The sequence below is a fragment of the Condylura cristata genome, unplaced genomic scaffold (genome assembly GCF_000260355.1).
Source record: "Condylura cristata isolate star-nosed mole 26May11 unplaced genomic scaffold, ConCri1.0 scaffold00028, whole genome shotgun sequence".
Lineage (NCBI taxonomy): Eukaryota > Metazoa > Chordata > Mammalia > Eulipotyphla > Talpidae > Condylura > Condylura cristata.
This window is the reverse complement of record NW_004567129.1, coordinates 1,477,181-1,490,463: the sequence shown is the minus strand read 5'-3', so window position 1 is coordinate 1,490,463 and position 13,283 is coordinate 1,477,181. Positions and strand designations below refer to the sequence as shown.

Genomic DNA, 13,283 nt, shown 5'->3' with positions numbered 1-13,283 from the left:
AAGGGAGAGGGGAGGTGAAGACTCACAGAAGCTTGCTAGCTTCTAGAAAGTGTTTTCCTTTAGGTAAGAAATAAGGAGTTATTTAGAAATTCCTAATAAAATTACTGACTTTGTATAACTTAGTCTCATCTGAGTGCTAACAGGGAAGGAGAAAACTGGTAACTTACTCTTTTAACATAGTAAGTGTTACACATAACGAATTCCAGCATACATTTTATAAGGAGGCCTCTCAGTGTCCTAAAACCCGGGTGTGCTATTCCTCCTGAGTGTCGTACTGAGCAAGGATGTTCAGATAACAAGTGATTTCTTATGTTACCACCTTCAAACCACTACAAAAATCATTGGTTCCAAATGTTTGACATCCCTTTCTTTTCCTTAACACCTTCATACTGTTTCTGTAGAAATCTTGATAATTTGAAAAAAAATTATCAAAACTCTAAAAGGTTTGCATAGTCTATCTATAAAATGAATATGATAGTATTTATTGCATAAAAGTGTTAAAAATCACACCCAGTGCATGCCATTTGTATGGTCCTTTAAACAGTAGGAGCAAAGGCAGTGGGGCTTATTCTTATTTCTCTCACTTCTTCCCCTTGTCGAATACCAAACTAGGAGAGCAGAAGTCAAGGCACAGCTAGATCTCAACTCTGAGAAGGCGCCAGTGGAGACAGGCCTGTAAGCCAGCTACCTCAACAGCGTGTGCGCTGTTGTGACATGAAGTATGCAGAAGTGTATGGAAGCAGTTTTAATGGCAGAGGTTCCAGACCCACATGACTAGTTTTTAAGCATTCCTCAGAAGACACTGGCTAATATAGGTTTTTGTATATTTTCTCTTCAAATCAAGCACAATGTAGAAAATGGCAATAAGAGGAGCATCACTGCTATCATATACATGCGAATAATGGAGATGGGAGAGGGTTTTGGAAACTTTGCTGTTGGGTATCGTGTGGAAACACGCACTTATAGAGGTTTTAACTATAACTCCTAAAACAAATACAGTGTTTTTAAAACCAACTTTACCTCAAAAAAGAAAAAAGAATAAAGACCATACTAATTAACAGTTTGGGATACATTATTTTCTTTCAAATGTTTCTCTACTAGAGAATGTAATTTTGATATTCAGTTTATCTGGTTTGATCCACTAGGGATGATCACAACTGTGAAATAAACATCTTACTCTGCTCATATTCCAGTATTAGGTTGGCTCAGATCAGGAAAAGTATAGCATGTGGCTAGAGTCAGAAACAACAAGACTCAATCATAGGAGGGAAGGCTTCCAGTTCTTGAGAGCGAAGTGAGCACTTGTGCTTGATCCTCCTCGCCTTCGGACCCCACAGGAATGACCAGAGAGATGTGAAAAATAAACAGTGACCAAATTTACAGCAATGAGGAGAAAAAGAAAGGGGACCCCTTAATATTTCAGCACATTTCTAGTATAAATGATGGAAATGAAAGTAACCTAATGAACAACGCAGAGAAGAGGAAGCCTGTGTAACCCACACTACTGCATAGAATGTGCCAAGCTGAACTTATATATAGACAATTAAGAGTATCACCACAATTCTGCCACAAGTGAGGGAACTATCTACTAAATAGAGGGGTCCCAAAAGAGCATTTGTTTTGCAGGTACAATGAAACCAGGTAAGAGAACTAGGACAGACACAGAACTAATTAAAGACCACAGTGGCTAGCCCTGTGCCCCATACAGGGAACTACTGTCAGCATTTAAACAAGACTTTTCTCTATTAATACACTAAAAAAACTGGCTGTTTTTTTTTTGTTTCCCAAAATACAGTCTTTCACTTTCTGGCATTTGGCAAGGGTGATGAGAGTCCAGTTTGTTCCTTATCCGATGCCCTGGGAGACAAAGCTCTCAAACACATCTCTTGTTGAGATGTTGGAGAAAACAGACTACTTAATATCCTGAGAATAATCAGACCATCCATCACATTAATAACAAGTAATACAGGAGATCACCAGATATGTGGTCCAAATAAATAAATAAAAACAGTGGAAGAAAAAGAAACACATTAATAAAAGACAAAAATACATTGGCCGTTGTACTTAATGAAATACGCCAGGCACAGAACTGCAAATATTTCATGTTTTCACTTATCCGAGGGACCTTGAACAGGCAAATTCAGAGAGACACAAAATAGAATAGCTGTTACTGAAGTAAAAGGGAAAGGAAGAGAAAGGAAAAAAGAAAGAGGATATTCTGGTATTTCAGCACATTGATAGTGTAAAATGTGGCAAATATTTAACATTTGCAGAATGAAAGGTGGTTTAAGGTTGTTTAGTGGGTGCATAGTTTTTGTTGGGGATGATGAAAAGTTTTTGGGAAAAAGGTGATAATTACACAACATGCAATGTACTTAATGTCACTGAATGGAACACTTATGAATGACTAAAATGATAAAGAAGCATATTTTACCATAATAATAAAGAAAAAATTACTCTGGAAATTCTATAAATGGTATTGTATAACTAGATATCACATGCAAAAAATAAAATATATGTATATTTCATATACAAATATTAACTAAAAATTGGTCAGAGATCTAAATGAACAGCTAAATCTTTAAAATTCTTAGAAGAAAACAGAGACAAATTCTCATGACCCTGAATTGGCAAAAGTTTCTTAAATATGACAGCATTAACAATCAGAGAAAAAAACTTCATCAAAATGGAGAACTTCTCTGCTTTTTAAATAAAACCATCAAGAAAGTATAATGAAAATCCACTTAATGGGAGAAAATATTTGCAAATTACATGAAGGACTCATATTAATTTAACAGACATTTCTCCAAAGAAGATTTAGAGATATATAGATATAGATAGATAGACAGATAGATAGATGTATCTGTATGAGTGCATGTGTGTGTATGTGTGTGTATCTGTATGTATCTCTGTATGTATGCACATGAAAAGATGGTTAACAGCATTAGAAACTAAGGAAACACAAAACAAAATCACAATGTATCACTATAATGGCTATAATATAAAAGGACAGATAAAGTAACAAGAGTTGAAAGAGATTTAGAGAAACTAACTTCTTATACATTGATGATAGGAGTGCAAAATGATGTAGTTACTTGGGAAAATAGTCTGACATTTCCTTAAAATATTAAATACAGACCTAGTACATGATTCAGCAACTCCACTATATCCAAGAAAAATAAAAACATGTCACACAGAAACTTGTACAGAAAACTTCACAGCAGGTCTATTCATAATAACCTAAAGTCCATCACCTGGTGAATGGAGAAATCAAATGCAGTATGCACATACAATGGAACATTGGGGCCCATAAAAGGAAATGAAGTATCAGTACATCCTACAACATTGATGAACTTGGAAAACACTATGGAAAGTAAAAAAAGCCAGTTACAAAATACATGTTATATTCACCTCTAGAATAGAAAAGTCCATACAGATAGAAAGAAGATTAGGAGTTGTCAAGGTTTTGAGTGAGGATAGAAAGGAAGCTTGCAGAAATGGAGAAATGTTTAGGATATAGGGTTTCTTTTGTGGGGCAATGAAAATATTCTGAAATCATGCCAAATAAACTTAAAAAATGAATTTTAAATTAGTAAATCGCATAGGATGTAAATTATATATTAATAAAGCTTTTACTTTAAAAATGCTCAGCAAGTTACACAATTATTTTATGTAATAATTGCTTCAGGGAAAATGATGATTCAAGGGACAAATTTTCATTCTAAATACTACTGATAAAGACGTATAAAGATAGGTTGCCCATTAAAATAAAATGGGAAGTAGGAAAAAGATGGCTTAAATTCAGGTTTTCCTTCCTGTTCTAAATACAACTACTTTCCTTGGAAATACTTCAATGGGTTAGTAAATGAATCTGAAAATTGGCTAAAAGAAGACAGCTCGTACTGGCTAAGAACCTCAGGACTTGCAGAATAGGGATGTAGTAAGACTCATGAGATCCCACACATGCTGGGTTGAACACTAAAGTCCTACAGTCTGAAACAGGACTGAGGGTTGTGAGGTGTGGAATTCGGAATTTCTGGATTTTAAGTGTCCCTGGGGAGCTGTCCTTTCTTCAGTGATTAAGAGCGGCGAGAGCAGGTGGATTGGTAGGCCACGCGGTGTGGCTCTCTCTGGCCTCGTTCTGCCCCACTGACAGGAACCTATCCCCCAAGGAACTTCAGTGTGAGTTCCCCAGATGCACATGCCTTGGCCCCATGCTCAACTAGCTCTGGTGCTGCCCTGCCAATCAGAACCCAGAATGGAGGCCCTTTGAAGTGAATTCCCAGCAGCCTATATGCAGCCTACATATCCCCTAGGCTCTGCTTCGTCACCAATTAGAGCCCAGCACAGAACAGCTATCGGAGAGAAACTAACACACTCTAGACCTCATGACAATACACTACTGAATGCGTACATATCTGCATACCATATGTTACAAAGGGTTGATAGGAAAGATCTACAAGGAGCTCAGGCAACTCAAGAAAAACAAACAACCCAATTAAAAAATGAGAAAAGGTTGCGAAATAGCCACCTCTCTAAAGAAGACACACAGATGGCCAACAGGCATGTAAAATCTATTAATAATAAATTATGATCAGGGAAATGCAAATCAAAACCATCGCACACTGGTGAAACTAGTCCACATTAAAAAAAAAAACTAAAAAAAGGAACAGTAAGTATTGGTGAGGGTGTAGAGAAAAAGGAAACCCCTTACAGGACTGAGGGGAATGTAGACTGGTCCAGGCCCTATGGAAAGCAGTATGGAGGTTTCTCAAAAGACTGAAAATGGATCTCCCATACAACCCAGCAATATTACCCCTAAGTATATACCCAAAGAACACCTACCCTTTGTGTTCATAAGAAATGCCTATGTTTAGTCCAGCACTATTTAAAATAGCCAAGATACATAAGCAATCCAAATGTCCCAAAGAAGATGAGTGGTACAAGAAGGTGTGGTATATATACATAATGAAATGCAATTCAGCTATCAAAAAAGATAAACTTATGCCACTTATAGCAATATGGATGAAACTGGAAGGGACTTTGCCAAATGAAGTTAGCCAGAAGGGGAAATACTGAAAGGAATCAGGTACATGGGGAAAACAGAGAAACCAAAAGGTCAAAGACAACCTTTAAGGCAAACCCTTGACAGCATCTAGGAGAGGAGGGGTTTGGGGAGGGCAAGTGCGCAGGCAGGAACACGAGGAGGGAGTACAACAGATCTTGTGTCAATGGAGGACTGCAGGTGCTCTGTGCGGGAAGGGCTGCGGTGACCACACAGGAGGGAGAAATAATAATAAGGATGTAAAATAATGGTGCTTCCATAAAACATAATAAATAACATAGAGCAATAGATGTATCTGACATAAAAAACAACACAACAGCACTAAAGCCTACTCCCTCAAGTCCGGGTAAATGGAAACAGGAGGCACAACAGAAACTAAGTGGACGGGGTTCAATCCTTTCTCTTAAGTGAAGGAATGAGTTTATCTATCTGCCTGCTGTGGTTGCTTCAAACCTTTAGTGGGCAGAATCAATTCTGCTTCTCAGCTAGGCTGTGCTTATCAGTGCCAGCAAAGCCTGTCCTGGCCTCGGTTCTGTAAACCTGTTTTAGTGAGTGGTTTAGTTCATTTTTATTAGCCGCACTGAAATGCCAAGGTCCATCTCAACCCCCCACTATACAGCCAATACACCCGCAGGCAGTCGGAGGAGCCTCAGTAGCAGCTCCTCGGCAGTGGGAAGTCTCCGCAACCCGTGGAAGCCAGCAGCCAAGTCTGTGCTGCACGCCTGGAGGCCTCCCCTTCCACCCTGAGGCATAGGAGACTGGGCCTATCAAACCGCACTGCGAACACATTGACCAATAAAAGATGAGCTGAGGATAGATTTCTCACTTGAAATTGGGGGAAGTGCACAATAATTCTTGGTGCTGAAAGAAAAGAACTGTCAATCAGGGATCCTAAATCTAACAAAAATATCCTTGAAGAATGAAGGAAAAATAAAAACAGCAGACCACGAAACACTAAGACAGCAAACAAAAAGAAAATGGTAGCAGAACAGTGGATGGTGAAAGTTGAGATAAGCACAATTTAAGTATCCTTTACCTCATAAGTTTCTTTAATCAGAGTTTATTGTTGCAATAAAATTTTTCATACAATCATGTGCTGCTCAATGAATGAAGAATAAATGCTTAAGAAATCATTTTTAAGAAAATCATTTTTAAGAAATCATAAAGGGAAAGAAAAGTAAATTAAACTGAAGTTATAACACTTTAAACACTTTACTCAAAGTTGTAAAATGTTGATACCAGTAGACTTTTGATAACTTAAGCTAGAATCACCACCAAAAAATTTTAAGAAAGCAATATACTTAAAAACATTATCAATAAATATTGCAGATATATTAAAATGGAGTTGTATGAAATGTTAAAAACCCTAGATGATATCCTTCAATAGGTGAATGGTTAAATGATGGCATGTCATCTATGGAAATGCTGCTCAGAAGTAAAATAGAATAAACTTGATACATGAAAAGTCTCAAATGAATCTCACTGGAATTACACCGAGTGAAAAAAGCCTGTCCCAGAAGGTTGTGTCATGTACTCCCACTCAGATGAGTGTCTTGGATGACAAAATTATAAAATGGGGAAGCTGCCCAGGGGCAGGCTGTGGGTGCGGAATAGGTGTGGTCATACAGGGCCAGCACAACAGCCCTACAGTGAGGTGGCACAGCTAAGGACCATGACTTGCTCTGTCCTGGCTTTGTGAACTTACACTTGTATCCTCTCCCTGTACAAAACCTACGGGAAGTATTCCATGTTCTGAGTCCAGGGAGTCTGACCAGTGAGTTACCGAAGCTCGCGGTGGTCAGTGGGACTCCCATCACACTTGCTTCTAAGTAAGGAATCTCTTTTATTTTGATTCTTTCATCAAGTTCACATCTTACTGCCCTTTACAGACTTTGTGCAACATTTGCATGGTTTAAAGCACCTGGTCATATTTCTGAACATTAGGTAATTTTTTCCATGAGGTCCACAGGGACCTTGGTATATGATTGCAAGTGGGAAAACACGGAATAAAAGCAGGTATTGGCAATTTTTCCATTTCCATTTGTATCTGAATTTTTAATATAAATGTGAGGACATAAAGTAAGTCAAAATGTTTCAGTGAACAAGTGTCAGCACTTCAATTTTATACCAATTATAAATCAACCTATTAAATTTTTCTGGCTAGGGTCAACATTTAGATTTGTTCAAAACAAGTAAATTTGGCCCTCCCTGGTGGCACAGCAGGATAAATCACAGCACTAAGAAGCTAAAGCCACTTCAGCATGAGTTCAATCCCCACCTGCCCAGGAGGTGACCCACATGGCACAGCAGACCTCTCCTGACCTGCCCGCTGCTCCTCTCAGCAGTGTACTTCGTGGATCTGCCTGTTCTGCTCCCCACTCTGTCTCTGGTGAGGCTTCTCACCGCCTCATTGACCCTGCAATTCTGGCCCGTACCCCAATTCTGTATACATAAATAAATCTTAAAAAAAAAAAGTAAATTTGTTATTGACAGCAACTAACTGGTATTTGCAGTGTTTTTTATCATACAGCACATTTCAGCTATTCGTTACACTTTTCTGAGTTGTCCCACATGCAAGTATTTTTGCATGGTGTTTGATTTCAATGCTACTCTGTAAGTTTGCTATTAAAAATTCATTTAACTATTAAAAAAGAAAAATAAAGTGCTTGAACAATCCCCAAAGTTAATTGCAAAGTCTGACTTGTTCAGTTATGATCATGAGGCCATCGGCATCACCATTTCAAAGGAGGGCTGCAGACAAGGAACGTGTCTGCCTCTGTATTGCTAAGACCATGTCACCAGCCCCGCGATGGTGTGGGGCTGCAAAACCTGGCTACTACTAAATAGTAGAACCTCACCATTTCATATAATACCATATCCAAGCTGCCAAAGGGGAAAAGACAGCTCCCAGCAAGCATGGCTTCCAGTCCCTTGTTAATCGCCCTCTGAGAAACTGCACACAGCTTTGCACAGATGTGACTTAGTGCATGTCCATAGGGGAGAAGTCCCAGGCCTGCACTGTATAAGCCTCTTAGTTATGCTGTGCCTACCTGGAGGCACACTGTGGATAATTTAGTGGCAGCCTTAGAAAATGATGCGATTTAAACAGTACACATAGGAGGAATTCTTTACAAAATTCACTCCCATTCACATATAGTCACTTAAATTCTCTTGGAAAGAAAGGTGCCAAGTTTAGTCTGACAAAAATTACACACAAACCACAATCTTCCTTCTATTTTCTACCACAATGTAACTATTTAAATTGTTGATTTTGTTACTCATGTGCTTTTATAGTCACTGACTCCTGCCCCCACAACCAAAACCTGGGAGCTATTATCTCATTTTCTAAGAAAAAGCTTTGTGGCCCTCCCTGGTGGCGCAGCAGGTTGAAGCATAGCACTAAGAAGCTAAAACCACTCCAGCATGAGTTCTAACCCCACCTGCCCTGGAGGTGACCCACATGGCACGGTAGACCTCTCCTGACCCACCTGCTACTCCCCTCAGCAGTGTACTTCATCCTGTTCTGCTCCCCGCTCTGTCTCTGGTGAATTCTTTCACTGCCCCTGCACCTCTGGCCTGTCCCCTACTTCTGTATGTACAAATAAATAAATCTTTAAAAAAAAAAAAAAGCTTTGAGTTCCATCACCATAGAGAACTACGTTACAAAGGTGAAGTGCTCTATAAAAGATACACACTAATCTTGAAATGGCTTAGAATCAGAGGTGGATAATGTGAAAATAAATGTGTTCCCTATTTTACCATTTCCTCAAGTGAAATTGCTGATTGCAAATTTGTACAGAATGTACATTTGTCCTATACTGACAGTGGTAACTAAGACAAAGGTCCAATTGCCACCTAAAATAGGAGCTTACAGGACAGTATCAAATTTCTCTCACATAGGGATTTTATCTTCTTGAGAAAATCCTGACACTTATTTATAATGCTCCTGACTACATCTCATCTATAACCCACTCAGAATAAGGATGGTACATGTTTTGTAAGATCATCCAGAGAAATCAGAGGTATAGTATGCTAGAATCTAATGGAGCTGCTTGGCTCTCCCCTTCTCTCATTAAAACAAGCACTCTTATGAGGGAAGGGGGGCTGTGAGGGGTAGAAAGAGAGAAGTACTTGCATTTTTTTTAAAGAGGAGCATTTCAATTTTGTAAGCATATCTTCTGTGAATGCTGATGCTGTTCTCGTTAAATGAACACTAACTGCTTGAAATCCCAGGCACACACTCGGTTCATTCCCTTTCTCCTCAGGCAGTTACCACAACCCACATTTTCATTTTAACCGTCCTCATCACTGGTATCATTTAATACTTGAGGGTTTGTTCAAGTCAACATCAATCTTGCTGATCCTGCAAACACTTATTTTGTTGACACAACAGTCTGAATCTATAGCTAGTAAGTGTAAAGAATCTAGAACTATGCCTTTGCCCAGCGTGACCAGGTGTTAACTATTACTGTGAGTCACTCACTCAGTCCTGCCAAGAAGACACAGCCGGAGAGATGGCCAACGTGGGCCCTTCACAGGACCCCACCCTTGTCAATGCAAGGCTATCTCACCTGTCCCCCTGCCGGCCATGCACACTGCACCTTCTCAAAGACATATAACACTCCAACTCAGTATGAAGATGAAAATATTTACCTAGAGACATCTAGTTGGACACAGCTGACTCTTACTTCCTCTTCAACAAAGAGACCTTTACCAAAAGTGAACCCTAACTAAAAAGAAAAGGAGGAAGCTTTACCCTGAGAAGGAGCAATGAAAATCATCCAGAAATAAAATTCTCTCATCAGGCAATGTTTAAATGTCCTTGGCGAGTCTAAATCAAGAAATAAAATGTCTCTTTACCTGATTGGAAAACCGCATGCTCACATTACGTTGATTCTGTAGTGGAACATAGCGCTGGACAGGATCAATGTCCATGGGGCTGATTAGTTCATCAACTGAAAAAAACCAACAACAAAGAATGGAAGTGGTGGTGAAACAATTAGGGGTAGGTGGGTGAGTGACTTTCAAGGGTATGAGGTTTTTTGGGTAGTGATAAAAATTTCTATAGTTAATTGTGGTGATACTTGTATAACTCTTTAAATACAGAAGTCTGCTCTTCAAATACAGTTTGAAGGGCACACTTTAAACTGTTGAGATGGATGGCATATAAATTATACCTCACTAAAACTGTTTTACAAATAATGCATTTACGGCCCTCTCTGGTAGTGCAGTCTAGCACAGCATAGACTACGAAGCTAGTTATAGCCACTTGAGCACAAGTTAAATCCCCGGCCAGGGAGCTGACCCACATGGCGCAGCAGATCTCTCCTGTCTCACCTGCTGCTCCCCTCAGCAGTGTACTTCATCAACCTGCCTATTCTGCTCCCTACTCTGTCTCTGGTGAATCTTCTCACAGCCCCTGAACTTCTGGCCTGTACCCTGGTTCTGTATGCATACATAAGTAAAAATCTTTTTAAAAAATGCATTTGTTCTAAAGAAAACTTATACTCCTATGTTTACTGAAGCACTATGCACAATAGCCAAGATAAGCAACTCAGATGCCCCAAAACACACGAATGGATCAAGAAGATGTGGTAAAAATAATGCACTTGTATTCTCAAGTAATGAAACCATTCACTAAGAGGAGACAACATGGGGGCTCCCTGATGGCACACTGGGTTAAGTCTCAGCACTATGAAGCTATTCACAGCCACTGCAGCATGAGTTTGATTCCCGGCCAGGGAGGTGACCCACATGGTGCAGCAGACCTCTTCTGTCTCACCCACAGCTTCCCCTTAGCAGTATATGTTCTGCTCCGCACTCTGTCTTTGTTGAATCCTCTCACCACCACCACCCCACTATACCACCACTTTTATATGCATAAATAAATAAAATAAGTCCTGGGGAAAAAAGGGACAAAGTATTTCCTGATACTGAATTCTAAACAAGACCTCTGAGATGGGGAGTCCCCGAGATGGGGCACCAATCACCATGAGGGCAATGCCTCCAACTGATGCTGACTTGTGCACACGGAAGCCCTTCCCATGCGTTCCTTGACGTGATTTTGATTCAATCCAATGATATAGCAAGGGGGGCAATTTAGAGTGTTTGGGATGGGAGGGTGGAAAGAAGGTACCAAGGCAGACAGCGTTCTGTCTTCTGCTCTAACACACATGAGTGCTCGGGTGCACTGGAGGCCAACTGTAGCAGACTCTCGTGGGTCTGCAGGGAATTATGCTGGGGAGCCCACCTCCCTGAAATGTAATTCCACCTAACCTCCCAGGAGTGCAAAGTTGGCCATATCTATGCAAATTTGGAGAGCATACTCTCTTATCAAGCAGCCACACATCTCTGAAGTTACCTTAGTTATGTTCAGACATGTGAAAGTTAATTGAATATTAAAAAAAGAATTCAGCTTCTCAAGTAAGACAGCACACTTTATTTTTACAGCTCTGAAGCTATGAAAATGTGTTCATTTCATTTTTATCTTCACTTCTGAGCTAATCATGTAGAAGCAACACCATGCTGAGTTTTGTATAAATCCACTTGTGTACAGTATTTACTTAAAAAAAAAATGGACCTCATTTCCCAGAGCTTTTTAGGTGCAGCTTTTAGGGAGTGAATAACTCTGAAAAAATAGAGCAGAGACCTAAGTACGAAAATGTTTGTAAATTTTTATGCTGCGTTGGGTATATTTCTCTTTATAATTTTACTGCGGGGTAATTTCTGGCATGTGGCAATGTTATCCAGTAGACAAAATCACCAAAGACATTTATAATACAAGTGACATTAATGATGGAGTAACAAGGATAAGGAGGAGCCACAGAAGCCACCACAGTGTCTGCAGCAGCAGAAGCAGCAGGAACGGACCCAGTGCTCACTACACTCCCGGCATGGTTCACACTTCACATGGATCATGTTATTAATCTTACAAGAACCTTCTATTTTATAGGCAACAAAATGGCAGCAATGTGTGGTTAGGAAACTTATACTCGCTAGTCAGTGACAGTGCTAACAATCAAACACTGGTAGACCCTCTGGGGTCTGGGTGCTTAACCAGGTATGAATCTTGCACATGCTACACAATACAGAACGCTATCAGGAGCAAAAAAATAAACAGTGGAGGTCATGATACATGATACTTTCCTACCCAAATCAGGGAGCATATTACAGAACATTCAGAATTCTCTTTCTCAAAAAAATATACTTTCACAAAATTTGAAACAAAATGTTATAGACTTCATTATGGCAAATATAGACATTTAACTTTCATTAATATCAGTTCAGCTCATGATGTAGGGTTGATTAGTGCACTGATCTTCTAAATAGCACCAAATTATTTCCCTATCTCATTTGTCTGATCATTGAGTTGTGAAAAAATTTCCACTACCAATAAGCATTTTACATAATTAATGTCTCACTGTCATTCTAGAGAGATGAAATACTATATTATTTTGTTATTTATAAGTTATTGCAAATCAAGAAATCTCATATCCTTGGAAAGAACAAATGCTAATCTATTAAAATTGGTAGCAATCACATTAAGCAAATCTTTTGAAAAAGCTTTTTTTTTTTTGCATTTCCTTCTCATTTTTCTCATCGTCATACTAGCGCATCTGGCTTCATGTTGCAGCCCACCCCAAGTACTCAACCGAGAGCTGTCCCGACCACCAGCACAGCACTCAAGGGTCTTACAAAACAAAGTAAGAAATTGGTCAGCTATCTTGGCAAATTAATTGCCATAATCACGGATTTCCTAATGGTGAAACTGACAAATAACTTAAAAAGGTCAAGTTAACAATTTTTTAAATATTGCATTTTAATCATTGAAGAAACAAACAAACAAAAAACCGGAACACCTTTCTGTGACAATTCTATGGCCCTGGTTTTCTGACAAAGAATGACAAGCTTGCAAGAATTTATACCTGACCATTATGGAATATTATAATGAAAATAAAAGAACAGGCCCTCCCTGGTGGCCAGTGGGTTAAAGCGCAGCACTGCAAGCTGGCCTCAGCTTCTTCGTGAGTTCAACACCCCCCCACTCCTCCCACCCCCCTCCCGGAGCTGACCCATGTGCTACAGCAGTCCTCTCCTGTCTCACCTGCTGTTCCCCTCAGCCTGTTCTGGTCCCCACTGGTCTCTAGTGAGTCCTCTCACTGCCCCAACACCTCTGGCCTGTACCCCAGTTCTGTATGTACAAATAAATAAATCTTTA

At 39.6% G+C, this 13,283-nt stretch overlaps 1 protein-coding gene across 3 annotated transcripts in view; it reads right to left on the bottom strand.

The window, feature by feature from the left end:
• The window catches only part of PHKB (phosphorylase kinase, beta), a 199,894-nt gene that overhangs the window by 73,641 nt on the left and 112,970 nt on the right, over positions 1-13,283 (bottom strand). For all 3 annotated transcript variants that reach the window (XM_004690319.2, XM_012730657.1, XM_012730656.1), the window contains one exon: positions 9,926-10,020. In XM_004690319.2, coding sequence (XP_004690376.1) covers positions 9,926-10,020 — 95 coding nt within the window. The remainder of the gene's footprint in view (positions 1-9,925; positions 10,021-13,283) is intronic.